This window comes from Siphateles boraxobius, unplaced genomic scaffold (genome assembly GCF_051911475.1).
Source record: "Siphateles boraxobius isolate OS27281-9 unplaced genomic scaffold, OSU_SipBor_1 19, whole genome shotgun sequence".
Taxonomy (NCBI): domain Eukaryota; kingdom Metazoa; phylum Chordata; class Actinopteri; order Cypriniformes; family Leuciscidae; genus Siphateles; species Siphateles boraxobius.
In genome coordinates this window covers 23752859-23767288 of record NW_027508799.1, presented here as the reverse complement: position 1 = coordinate 23767288, position 14430 = coordinate 23752859, and the positions used below count along the sequence as shown (strand labels likewise).

The 14430-nt window shown below is 38.4% G+C and overlaps 1 protein-coding gene across 1 annotated transcript; it reads right to left on the bottom strand.

Moving 5' to 3' along the window:
* Nucleotides 1–6368: 6368 nt before the first annotated feature.
* btg1 (B-cell translocation gene 1, anti-proliferative) lies at nucleotides 6369–13620 on the bottom strand. Its single transcript, XM_077234451.1, has 2 exons — nucleotides 13196–13620; nucleotides 6369–9632 (listed from the first exon to the last, which is right to left on the bottom strand). The coding sequence occupies exons 1-2, from the start codon at nucleotides 13338–13340 to the stop codon at nucleotides 9229–9231; spliced, it is 549 nt and encodes a 182-aa protein (XP_077090566.1). The 5' UTR covers nucleotides 13341–13620; the 3' UTR covers nucleotides 6369–9228.
* Nucleotides 13621–14430: the final 810 nt, after the last annotated feature.

Below are 14430 nucleotides of genomic sequence, written 5' to 3'. Positions count from 1 at the left end.
CTTGGTAGAAGTGAACCATTAAACGTGCTCTAAAAGGCAAGTTAACACACTCACACACCGAACTGAATGCTCCAGAGGATCCACTCATCTAGAATCTCAGGCATGCTCTCCATAAACGGGAGCAAAACTGAATATAACCATCATAAAAACAAGTACGGACTGCAGAACTAGCCAGAAGGAGAGTGGAAAAACAACAGCTTTGCCATGAACGAGGAGAAGAAATGTGTGTGTGAGAGAGATTTACAGGAGTCTGTCAGTAGCAAAAGGGATTTCACTCATCGTCTGGAAAGGAAAACTAGGCCAGGAAGAGCAAAATGGTATGATGAATTGCATAAGGAGTGTGTCCAATTTTGTGTATACATGTGACTGCATATACAAGGCTATAGAAATGAAGCCTGACTGAAAACAAACACATTCAGGGCATATCACAAACTGGCGTGAACACACATACACCACACCAACACACAAATTTCAGTCTTCACCCACTTTTTACACTCGAATTATATTATGCAACTTGGACATACATTGGGGTCCAAAAGTCTGTGATCACTAATGAAAATGCTTCTTTTTTTAATACAAAATTGTACATAAATAATATTTGAGTCAGTGACAAATAAGTCACTGTGTGTCCACAATACATAAAATGTATATTTTAAAACATGTGGCAAGCTCTTAATTTTTTTTTACATTTTTAATATATATGTATTCATGTTGGTAAAACTTTTATACCATTTTTAAGAAAGGTTTTAATGACTCAAATATTATTATTACATTAATCTATTTATGTTTTTGGTGAGCCACACCACATGACATTTTGCATGAACATGAACTATCCCACAAAAAGTAAAATTATCTAATATTTTAAGAGACTTACTGACCTTGACACACAGTCATGAGGGTCTGAAGCCATCCTTTCTATATTATTTCCTGTTTTTTTGTTTTGTTTTGTTTTGTTTTGTTTTGCTTTGTTTTGCATGACGGTTGCACAACATGACTTCGATCTGGTGGACAAAAGTTTTTCAAATATTTATAAGCATGCCTAGCCTGGCCTAAAGTTACTTTTAAAATGTTTTACAATATTGCATTACTCCCTAAAAAAAGTAACTAATAGAGTCACTTCCATGTAAAGAAATGTGTTACATTACTTTCTCACCAGGGCTGGGCTTGCTTGTTTGTTTCATAAAGGGATAGTTTACCCAAAAATGAAAATACTGTCATCATTTACTCACCCTCATATTGTTCCAAACCTGTATAAGTTTCTTTCTTCTGCTGAACATGAAATAAGATATATAAGAATATAAGAATAAGATAGAAAGAAATTTTGCATCAAACTTTTTTTTACGAAAGTTTTACGGAAAAAAAACGTCTGGTTACCAACCTTTTTTTAAATAACTTATTTTATGTATATATATATATATATATATATATATATATATATATATATATATATATATATATATATAATAAATGCATATATATATATATATTTATTTATTTATTTTTCGTTGCTCTCAGACTTCTGGACCCCAATGATATGAAACCTCATAAATGTGTTTTTTTCTATATTGACCAGCTCACGTTATTCCTGCTGATTCGTAGCAGGTTATAAGCCTTGAATATCCCAATCTCCCACGCATGTAATGTGCTCTTCACTGCAGTAATCGCTACACATTAGAGCAATCAGTCCTGATCACTATGGCAGCTATTACATTCACAGCTGCCCAGGCGTGTATAGATGTTATGGATCGGCAATAGATGTGGTTTATGCACATTTGCGACAACGCTCTCACAGTTTACCTCGGACAGCCTACTTGGTCTTTTATTTCACTGCACCTAACACCTTTCCTGCAAATTTGTTTGTGTAAATTCATTCAAATAAGGTCAGAAATGTGGTGATGATGAGATGGCAAACAGCATGGCTGTACTGGGATTCATTACAGCTCTGCACAAATGTTGTTTATCTGAGGCTGCGTTGCGCTTGCAGGGTGAATTAATTGAACCGTCTGAGTAAATTAGTTACTAATCGGTCTCAGAGGCATGAAAAAAATGCCCCATGTTACTCATTGATAACAGCGAGCTGCTTTTCTGGGTCAAGGCTGCTTGGCTGAGGAAAAAAAAAGCAGTCTGAATCTGAAATTTGACATTTAGGGGAACCGAATGATGTGCTAACTTACAAAACAACACTGTTTTTTCTCGATGTATAACCACAGAGGAAGAGTGTTGTGCATTTCATGATAAGAACGAAATATTTAGTGCTTTCAAACTGAAGAACAAGCTATTACTGGCTTTCAGCAAGGAATTATTGTGAAAAAGCAATACAAATTGAGCTCTCATAAGACAATTTTGTCTTGCTCCTTAGCTTAAAGTGGCCATCTGTTTTAAAAATGCAAAGGGAAGTGTAAGTGTGCATGCAGTTTTGTTGTTATAAGGTTCAGCCTAAACACTTGAAGACAGTTTCGCACAATGCTGCAAGGTTGCAGCATAAAGCACATCTTCCATTGCGGTCGTTCTCTCTTTTTCTGTCGTTCTCAGCTGTCTCAGGTCTGCGGTGTGCTTTTCAACAGAAAACAGGAAACAGCTGAAGCGCGTTCGCGAGTTCTCAGAAAACACAAACATGTGCAGTTGTTTGCAATCAGAGGGCTTTAAATTTACCATGTGCTTAGCTTATGGTCGTGCCTGCTCTTTATCACCTTCCCCTTCTGATACGTCATAACACTTATCAAACTAATAAAGATTCGTATTAGTTCCAGAGTACATCAAAGCAGTTTGATGAAAAAATGGTGGTAAAAAAAAACAGGCTTGACTGCTTAGCTCGAACAGTCAAGGGATGTTTACAAAGGGTTTGGCCCTCCTAAAGCTCCTCGTTCCACACCAAGCCAGAGTACAGCAAATCCACACAATATATCCTTCCAACTCAGATCTGTAAACAAGATCATCGTGCCATTTTTGAGCAAGAGACAAAATAACAGCAGATTTTTTTAACTAAATATGAGTTACAAGAAACCTGTCACGAACATTTCAGCCAAAAACTCATAGGAAATAAATAAATGATATTTTGCTTAAAGAAGATTAAGCCTTTTTTTAGGGCCATTAAGAGTGTTTGCATTTTTTTATTATTATATGAATTATATGAAAGTTGGCCATATTTTCCCTCGCAATTGTCATTACCGTAATGCAAAAAAAGAAGTACTTTTAAATGCCGCAAAGAAATTAAAGATTTATCTTTATCCTGAAAATATTGAAATCTTGATATTTCAATCAAACAACATTCAATAATCAGAAAAGAATCGTATTGCAGATGCATCACAGTATGACAATCTGGAGGAAAATAAATAAGATCATTATAGAAAAAATAAGACTTGGACTTGTTTCCATGAGATTTGCCTATATGTGTGTGTGAGAGTGAGAAAGTGTTGGTGTTTTCATATGTGTCTGCTGTTGCTGTGATGTATTAGTTGCTGGTTATCCTTTCCCTTCTCTGAGTCAGCAGTTAACCACATACACCACAGGCCAGAGACCTTTCTAAGAGACAGAGAAACAGAGAGCGAGAGGCCTGTAAAAAGTACACAGCTATTCTAAGCATTCCTCTCACAGTAACAGCAGGAACATACGTACATTCCATTACAGAAACAGAGAGAGAGAAAACGAGGTGAGATATAGATCTGGAAGTTCCCTAAATGACAAACACGGCAAAAGAGATCAATGTCTCAGTGCCAATGTCTTAGTAATTGATGTGTCTCTCTTTTTCTTTAAATGGCAACAGCATTTGAGCTGCATGAACTCTACAAACTTCTTTCCAATCCTAAAACTGTTTATGGTTTAAATTAAATTGTGAATCCTAGATTTCCAGTGTAGACTCAGACTTTTAAACACCATAACACAAATTATAGACAAACTTGAAATATATTAGTAAATAAGAGATATCTCCACCTGCTATCAGGTCTCTGGTCCCTGATAAGATAATTGTAAACACAACCGATAACAGGCATTTTCCTGACCCTCACTTTATAAACTACTGCGCACATAAAAATATAAAGACATACATGGCAGAAACCCTGCTTTTGAAAGCCAAAGGTATGCTGGAGCTTTCAACGCAGAAATCATTTTATCAGATCAGATCATAATATTATGTATAATTAATCAAAAGAATTTGCTCATCGTGTTAGTTCTACAGTCTGTTCTTTGAGATGAGAGGAAAGTAGCACCTGACAGGAGTAGAAAGTTTCTGTATAAAAGAGGAAAGACACACAGAGAGAGAGAGAGAGAAAGCAACCAGGTGAGTCTCTCCCACAGTGAAAGAGAGACTGCAGTTTCCTTCCAGCTGCTTTCACTCAGGTCCTCTTTGTTGTGGTCCAGTGCTGCAGATGAAGAACGAGAGGGTGGTTGAGCGCCAAAAGGCAGAAGTGAGAAGAGAGAGGAACAAACCGAGGCCACACAGTGCGAAGGAACACACACTTACAGCAAATCCACAGATTTGTTTTTACTGTGTGGTCTTGCATCTAAACACAATCTCAAGCTCTGCGTTTGTGATGTTGGTCAGAATGACTTTTAGCAGAGTAGGAAACAAGCGCGACGACTGTGAACTGGCAAGGCCTGCAGGTAAATAGATGTATTGGACCTGTTTTGAGTCACATGACATGCACACCTACAGAATTGATGTCCAGCTTCAAACGCTCTCGCTACTTTACAAGTGTTCAAACATCTAAAGCACACACGGACAGCTATTCAGGTCCTTTCATTTTCTTTTTTGTTATACTCGTCTTCTCCCCACCCCCATCTCTCTTTCCATTCTCGGTCTTTGTCCATTAAATCGAAATACCCTCCATTTCAGACCGCTACCTGGCAGAAAACAGAATCTTGGAGAGTCAGCACTTTGACAGCACCCACAATGCCTTGTGTGAAGTGTCTTATTTGATATGCTCTTGCTAGAGAACAATATATCTTTGCAAACCTGCATGTCAGCAAACACAAAAGAAGAATTGTACTGATATAGACAAACGTAATTGATTTAAGTTCAAGCTTAATGTGAGAAGATTACTCAGTGAAACAAAGAATCGTATAATAGAGAAAGCTATGCATTAGCATTCCTTTTTTATCCATGTTAGCTGCTCAGCTAGCGCAACACCCCTGGAAGTGTTTTTAATCTTTTCTACATCTAGGTTTTTGATCCATAAATGACTACAGAATCACAGGAAAATTGCTAATTAGCTGATTAGCACTACAAGGACACATTGTGCAAACAACTATCCTACGCTAGTGATGTCAAAATGCAGTAGCCAGGGGAAAATCCAAAACATAAATCCTATTGCACATTTTTAAGACCCAATTGAGGGAAAAAAAATATACTGATAAAATATCCTCTGTACTATAATGAAATACTGGCAATCTGGTAAGGAAGTTAATAACAATATAGCTAATACTACTATTAGCTTGCTTACCATATTGCTAGTATTTCATTATAGTACAGAGGATATTTTGGTGATGTTGTAGTTACAGCACCTACAGCAAGGGCTAACTGCTAACTAGCTGAAGCTTGAACCCTAGGGCCAAAGGCCTGTTCACACCAAGAATGATAAAGATAACTATAACAATAACAATAGTATCATCCACAGACTATAACTTTCTATTATTATAGGCAAGTGCTGCATTGAACATTTATTGTGGCAGACGACAATCTCTTTAAGGTCGGGTGGATTCTGAATGAAAAAACGCAATGATTCCGAAGATATCTTTGTCTGTCGTTACACTGTAAAGTGATCAGATGACGTACCTAAAAAAGTGAGGAAACCCATTCCGTTAAAATTTTTAATAAACTTCGTGTAATTGACTAAATTAATTTAAGTGGAATTGTACAAAAGTGAGGAAACCCGTAGTTAAAATTAAATGAACTTCATGCGTAATTGAAAAAAATTATGTTCATAGTTTATAGCATTTATATTTATAGGACATAAGAACGGCCAAATGCTTTTCCACATATTGAGTTACAGATTAATGAATAACAGGGATCATTTATAATTAACTTTAAGCTGGCTAATGTTGGCTGAGTCTATTATTTTCAAAACACAGCTGTACTAGACTCATGCTCTCTACTAACGTCCATACAGACTTCCTTTCTTTGTCCTAATAGAGGAAAAACTCAAACCAAGTCAGTGACATCAGGGCCTGGTTACTAACAACCTCTGGCATATTTGTTTAAAATGCCCGAACTGGAGCGGCGTATAGCAGCATACTCTGGTCTGTGATACAAAACTGTCCCATCCCCGTGCTGTTACACTAAATTTCGTCCAAGAAGACAAAGAATTACCTAATGAATCATGAAAGCATATTTTAGAGTGTTTTGATAAATAATAAGACCAGATCCACGGGAAAACATTGCCAAGATAGGAAATCTTTTATTACAGAGAAAAAAACTTTTCTTCCAAAATATAGAAATCTGTACAACTTCCGCACAATCAATTTACATGAACTGTACAAATTTACAGCAGTTCATCACAACATACCCAAGAATGAGGAAAATAATGAACACAAGAGATGTACAGACGGGAAAAATCACAAGATACAGACAGCTTTATCTTGGGTTGCTCAGAATTTTTTCTTTTTTGTTTTAATTTAAAAAAAAAAGAAAGAAAAGAAAAGAGGGGAAAAAACAAACACGGAAAGTCTATCAGCACAGAGCATGGAAACTGATTTATATATTACCAAAACAACTTTGGTCCTCTCCAACACTCCTAACACAAATGGCTTCGCTTATGAAAGAGGAATTCATGTTAAAATATGAAATACAAAAAGGAACACGTCTACACACAGCAAAATATCAATTATTGGCACTTCCCATATGTATGGTTATGTACTTAGTCTACCATATGTTGTACAATAACAATACATTCTACAAATATGGAACCACCTCAGATGCGAAAGTGGCAATAATGCAATTCACTTCTGAAATGACCAACAAAATTCCCAACCGAATCATTCCCTTCTGTTTTTCACATCTTAACATCCATAAGGGTTTCAATGAATGTCTGTGGCCTGAGCTTGGCAATACATTCCAATCGAGACGCTTCGGTCTCAAAGTCACAAAACTTCAATGTTTAACCTATTAGTGCATTTCATGTGCTCTTGCCTCCGAGTATACTAGAGTTTAGACTCACAACGATACTTAAAACTTGTGTGCAAACAGTTACCGAACTGAAACGGAGAATAGAAACAGTTTGCTGATGTTATATCAGTGGAGGTGGGGGAGTGGGAAAAGTAGCTTGTGGTAGTTTAAAAGCTGCAGATATTAAAAAACACTTAAATTGTCTGTTCCAATTTGGTTGAGATCACCAGAAAGTGGTTAAAAAGCTTCAACGGTAAAGCCATCAGGCGAAGGGGGCCACGTGTCAGATTTCAAAGCATTCAGAGGGTTGGGATGGCGAATTGCGTCCGAATATTAGGGTTCGACCCATGCTTAAAATGTCAATTTGATTTAAAAACAGACTTTCCATCCATCTAAAATAATGTCTGGACCAAAACGAGACAGAAAGGGACATCAGTGCAATGACAACCCGGCGTTACCCATGGTCCTCGAGGGTCTTAAGTATTAGCACACATAGGACTGATCATCAGCACCCTGTCTCGGCAGTTTAACGACTAAGGCAAGAGCAGTTTGTCGCACACATAAACGCACCCAAAGTCTGCAACCCGCTTATTTCCACCACCTTGCACCAATGTAAACAGAATCAGCCAGAGACCAGCAGCATCCCGTATTAGCATCTCTTCCCGTCCCGACTCGGCCCTGTACGTAAGCCTCAGTGGGGTTTGGAGTGCGCTTGGTGTGTGTGTGCTGGCATAAAAACTCTCCACCAGGCTGCGAGAAGGGGGCCGGAGAGGATTGTAGCTGCCCTTATGTGAGGGTCCTACCCCCTCCTTCGCCCAGCCGACAGAGGGAGGTGATATGTTTTGACCGCGCACTCCTAAGTTATGACTGAGACAGGTGACATCTGTTTGGAAAGTGCGTCGGGACACCCTCCGTAACAACCGAGCACCACTGGCCCTGCGATTCTGCGAGGAGATGGGAACATTGGTCCGTTTTTCAACGCCCTTTCTTGTTGGCCATGTACTGGCCGTAAATGAAGTCCTAGTGATTGACAACTAATCTCGAACAGCCTGAATCACTCAATTGAAAGGATAAAATTGGCTAGAGAGAACAACCTGGGATTGAAATGTCTCCCTCAGCTTTGAAAATATTGCAACCACGTCGCCCTGTGCAGAGCGTAAGCAGAGAAAGCGATTTACGACAACTGAATGAGGAGGTGCGCGATGGAATGCAGCTGGGTCAAATCGAAACGTCATCCCACACAGTCTAAAATGTCAAAGTGCATTCAACATCCTTTCTAAACCAGGCAGAAAGTAAAGACCACATCTGCTCCAAGTTTAAAAAATAAAATAAAAACTTTGCTACATCTTTCATTTTGGTATGACAAGGGGCTTAAATAAATCAAATGTTTTGTCATTGTTGGATTTTTCTTGAGTTTTTTTTTTCTCTTTTTTGTTAGAAATTACATTCATCCAGGAGGGAGCCCCTAGAAAAAGCTACAAGCATGAGAACCTTTGCATCACAGTGGCATTGACGGCTAGAGTGGGTAACAGTATGACACAGGTATTCCATCGCGGCAGTGAACAGGATGGAGGCGGTTTGAAACCGGTTCACATCGACCTGAAGCCCAAAAGGAGCTCCGGTTGTGTGCCAGACACTGAGAAAAGAGACAAAAGTACCGCTTTGTGGTCCAAAAAAAGGGAGGTTTTTATAAAAAGAAAAAAAAAAGGCTCGTAGCGGCTACTCAGGTCTGGCACGGCTTCCCGAAGGTCTGGGCTTCAGCTCGACGGCAAACGGAGAGATGATGAAATAGGATTCTGAGTGCAATTCCTAAGCATTTTAGAGGGAGTTTGTGTTTATGCGATAACATAAACCGTGAAAGCGAAAGTGCAAAGTCAACATCGACAGACGATGGCAGAAAAAGACCCCTCTGTGAGCTGTGGGGCCGGGCGATGTTTCAGGTTTTCATTAGCTGCCCCAGGGTCGAGCCTCTGGTAGATCCAACACAATAACAGAACAGACAACCAAACGAGTGAAATTTAAACCTACAAGGTTTCCATCACCTGGACGATAGGACACATCCTGTTTTTTTTTCTTCTTCTTCTCCTTTCTCTCTTTTTTATTTCTTAAAAATTATTTCTGTGAAGCGTTTAGCTGGACACAGTCATCATCAAGGGTTTAGCGGGGCTGGTGCGACCCAAAACCCTTAGTTCCTCCTTGCAGCTGATGCGACTGTCCACCATCGGGGATACCTGGGTGACAGAGGAGGAGGGGTGGCCGTTTCCAGTGCTAACGCTGGGGTTTCCGTTGGTAATTGGGAGGGACTCGTAAAGCACGCAGATTGAGCCGTCCTCTCCGATGCGGTAGGACACCTCAAATGGGTCGACCCACAATGTGAGCTCACTAGGAAGCAGCAGGTAGAGTTGCTGGATGCTCAGGCCAATGCGCTGACCGGCCTGTCCCACCAGAGGGTCCATCTTGTGGTTGATACGTATGCAGCGATAACCAGAACCCTTGTTGGGACGATCTGGGAACCAGTGGTGTTTGTATTGCTCTGTAGGAGAGAGACAGAGGGGGTGGTTATGTAATCGCCCATATATAAAATTATAAATAAAAAGCATTGGTAAACAAAGCAAAGAACAAAAATTCACTGAAATGTTGTGTAAGATTTGTTCTGTGGAACTTGCTAATTATTTATTCAACTGTAAACTGTACAGACATTAAAACTATAGCCCATAATTCATGGGCAAAATTAAGTAGTAAATATTAATTATGATGTATAAGAAATATATTTATTTTAAGATCTGCAACAAATTATGCTTATTAAAGAAGAATAATATCGCACAAATTATTAATTCAATTCATTTGGGGAAGCATATGAAAACTCTAGCCGATAACTTGACACCAACTGTTTTTGTGTTATAAATGTAGCCTAAATTATAATGTACATGAAAGAGATTTATTTTGGAGATTTCTATTAAAAAGTAAAAAGATGTGTTAGGCAAATGTTATTAAAGAACACTATTAATTTTAAGCGAGTGCTGCATATAATTTTAGGTGGAAATGAACATGCATTTTTAAATATCCATTATCAGCCAATAATATTCAGGTAATATTACTAATATTGTCCGAAAACATATAGCCCAAATATATTGTGCATCCCTAAGCTTAGTAGACACGAAGACAATGGTTAACGGTTAGTTACACTTAACTAAGTTCCAGAATTTTCTTTTATAGTTTGAAATCTTTCAATGTCAACATTTTCAATAATAAAAAATGACTACGTTTCAGAGTCCTTCATAAACTTTTTTTAATGCATGTGTTATTCTAACAACAACAACAACAAAACAAATAGGCATATGGAAAAGGACTTACAAATATTTAGAAACAAAAAAAAATCAACTTGGTTATTCTGGAATAATACTTATCCCTACCCATAATGAATTGAACGAACACTGTATTAAAAAACACACATTCTGCAATTTGATAGTTTGGCCTTGTTAGGCAGCAAATGTAGCAGAAAAAAGATGGGCGGGTCTAGAAAAGATGTTTTTCACAATGTGAAATGACTGTTGGTAGAAAACAGATAAACAACCATTAACCATCTGTGTCCAAAGCCTACGTGACGGAGAGAGAGAAGGCCATTTGATTGCTCAATCCCCTTTTGGCCTGTAAGTCACAAAGTCTTCAAACACAACGAGAGCAAAAGGCTGAAGTCCTGGCAGAGCAGCTGGAGGGGGAGGGACCCTCCTCTTAAAGACAAAGTGTCCCCATTTAAACAACCTGATTTCATCAAACATCACAGTTTCAAATGGATCAACTTTGCTTTTTGCTAGAAGATGACGTTTTTGTCCATTTCTGTCCATTTGTCCTACACTTTTTTTTTTCAAAAAAGAAAAAGACTTTTCGCAGTTGCATTTTCTTTCCCTTCTGGCTCGGCGTATTGGGTGACAGGTGGAGAACAGAAGACGGAGGGATGGGTCCCAAGCCTCTTTGTGCGGCTCTAAAATAAGCCAGGCCCCCACAGGCCACCTGTAGACTTTGGTTAGATAATGACGCCCGTGTACCGTCTGTGACGTGCCGTCCCATTCTCCTAAAAGCCCTGTACACAATGATCAATGCAAATCAACCCACCCACAACTCTGGATGGAACCCAAACCACAAAAATGCTCGTACTACACGTACAAAATGTTTAACGAAGTGAGAACGTTGCTCGTCAACTACAAGATAACCTTTGGACCGTGTGGTGGCTGTATTAGGGAGTTTTATTTTTGAAACAAGGCTTGCTGTAATGTTGGGAATTAGGACAAAGCCGTGACGGACGTGTATTTAGTGATGTGATTAGTGAACAGGAAGCAGAGACAGATTTTCAGATACATCTTACACAACACCTGGGTTTTTTTCAATCTGGCCATTATACACACACATTTTAACTGTGTGGAGAAGGAACTAACCCACTTTGTCTACCCTATGGGGATTATGAGGAGTCTTTGTTCCATTGTGTGGACATATGCTGGGTTGAGACAGCCGAGAAGGGAAGGAAAGAGAAAATCTAAACATTATGAAGTCCTCTGCAACAGTAATATGTGATGTGCAACTAGCCCCCAAACCCCCCACCCCACACACACACACTAGCCTCGCTTCCTCCATTGACGGCCATTTTGTCTGACTAGGGCCAAAACATCAGTTGTTTACCTAAAGAGCATTTAGTGACTGCCTTTTCCCAAAACAAGGAAAATAAAACAAAAATAAAATAAAAGATGTTCAAATACTAAATGAAAAATATTTACATAAATACACAGCTTATTTTAAACATTTTGTTCCACATCTGACTGCAAACACGTGTAGGCTATTTGTGTATAACCTAAAATAACTTCTATTACGATTATAGTAATGCTATGTAGATACATTTTTTGTTTGATTGCCATTTCAACTGCAAACCACATTCTAATTCTATTGTATTGTTTTTGTCTTGAGTCGAAATGAAGGGTTAAACAAAATCATGTTCCATTAAAAAAAACAGGAAAAAGATGGGTGGTAAAAAAAAGAGGGAAAGGACAAAAACGTTAAAAGAACAGATATTATTTTTTATGGCTAACAATAAACAATAATATTTAATTGTTATTCTACTTCTGTCTTTACACCCTTTTTTCTTTTATTTGATCAAATATTTGTTAGAAAAACTAACATAAATTGTAAAGAATTGTAATGTAGTTAAAACTTTCCATTTACAAACATTTCCAGTTGAACACAAAACAGACGAAATTGGCCATTCAATTTGTTGTTAGGACGCTGTTTACTTGAATGTTTATTATAACGAAACACAGGCACAGTGTTTGTTATAAACACTATTATCAGTGTGCAAAAGAGATGAAACATTAACCCTACGTTTCATATCTCCAGACTTGCTGTGCATTACGTAATTTACTGCCAACCGCATATGGCAAGCCATTTAACATTTATTCCTTAAAAATAACTAGCATCTAATTTTAGAGATATTTTTTAATTACTACACAGTGATCCGATATTAATTAGCACTTTTTCCTCAACCTAATAGCATTCAAATAGTTACTAGTATGTAATAAATAAATAATACTGAGTTAATAAATAGATATTACTCACTACTGGAATAATTATTAATATACAGTTACAAATGAAAGGGATATAAGCCAAATAAGTAGCTTACTTACTAGTGAGATACGATTCACTATTTGATTGCGTTCTAGCCACGTAATTTTAACAAAAACATACCTATTAGTTTAATGGAATAAATGTTAAATCAGCTTGCCATATGATGTCTAAAGAACCCGATACGTCCATTTTATGAACTAAACAAATAGTCCGTCGATAAACTGAGCTATTAATTACGATTTCCTCTCTATACACACACGTTTATAAACATGTATATCTTTTGTCCTGTTAGGTCTTGGGTCTCTGTTTTGCCAGTTTATGTTCGTGCGCAAAGCGTCCGCGCGCTTCCGCCTATGTGGCCAAAGCACATAAATTAGCTGATAAACAAAGAGATCGATGTTTTACACATTTTTCACAAACAAACGACGCATGAATAGAACGTGGATATAATGAAGTTCATATCCGTGTGCAGAGAATGATACTTACCTGCCAGGATGTCCTGTAGGGTCTGGTTGAATGTCTGGAGCTGTCTGTCGTTCACATGTCCTTTAATCCGCAGGAATCTCGACAGAAACCCGACAGCGGCGTTTATTTCTGGCTTCATCGTTCCTCGGGCACAGAGGGTATGCATTGAGAGGCTTCGTGTGCTGTATGGCCAATGCGATTTTGTTTCCGTTTGCAAAATGATCCTTGTTTTTCGAGTGTTTTAGTTCTCTGATGCCTATGCTGAGCATTTATTTGTCGATTAAGGAAAAACTCGGAGAGTGCTACGTGTTCCAGGACGGTACAGTGCTTCGACTGAGGTTGTTTTGTCCGAATAAACACATAGAGGTGGGCACCACCCTCCTTGGTCACGGTCCTCCAGAAGAGTAGACCGTAATGAAAGCGAGCAGCGCTTATGTAATGCCCCCTCCACCACCAGCAACAACAGCAACAACAACCAACCAATCACCGCGCTTATACGAGCTGACGTATGCGCGGAGGAGTGGGCTCATTACGTCACAACTCTAGAAATAAACAGAGCATGTGAAAAAACCGCTGGATGGAGGTTTTTAACCCCTTCCTCTGAACCACAACATAACATAGACTTGAATTTCTTGTACAAAATTGATACAGCCTACAAAACCTACGTATAATAACGGCTCAGACTGCCATTTAAGAGAGGTGTGCATGCTTTAGCATTTATTAGTAACTTCTGCAGTGATATTTGGAAATCCCCACTCACTTCAAGGGGAAGACCCAACATAGTGTAGCCTACTAGTCTTTTAAAATGGACACATTGTACATCCTACACAACCACAAGTTTTCTGACCAAACTGTAGGTTTTTTAAGGAAGTCTCTTTCTGCCCTTCTGCTTATTGTGAGATATGTCACAATTACTTTATTTTTCGTTTACTTGAAACAGAAACAGGCTTCTATAGGCTAGTTGTTACTGTCTGCACACAAAGCTTACACAGTTACATACACGTGTGTGTGTGTGTGTGTGTGTGTGTGTGTGTGTGTGTGTGTGTGTGTGTGTGTGTGTGTGTGTGTGTGTGTGTGTGTGCATACATACACACGTGCCTTTTAAACATTGCTGGCGGTGAAAGAAAATAGAATAAAATATGTTGTCTAAGCCATTTACTTTATCTTAAAAGAGACAAAAATATATAATAATATTAATAATGTTTGACCGTGTGATTAGGTTATGGACCTGTACATTTCCACAGCTTGTTTTCATC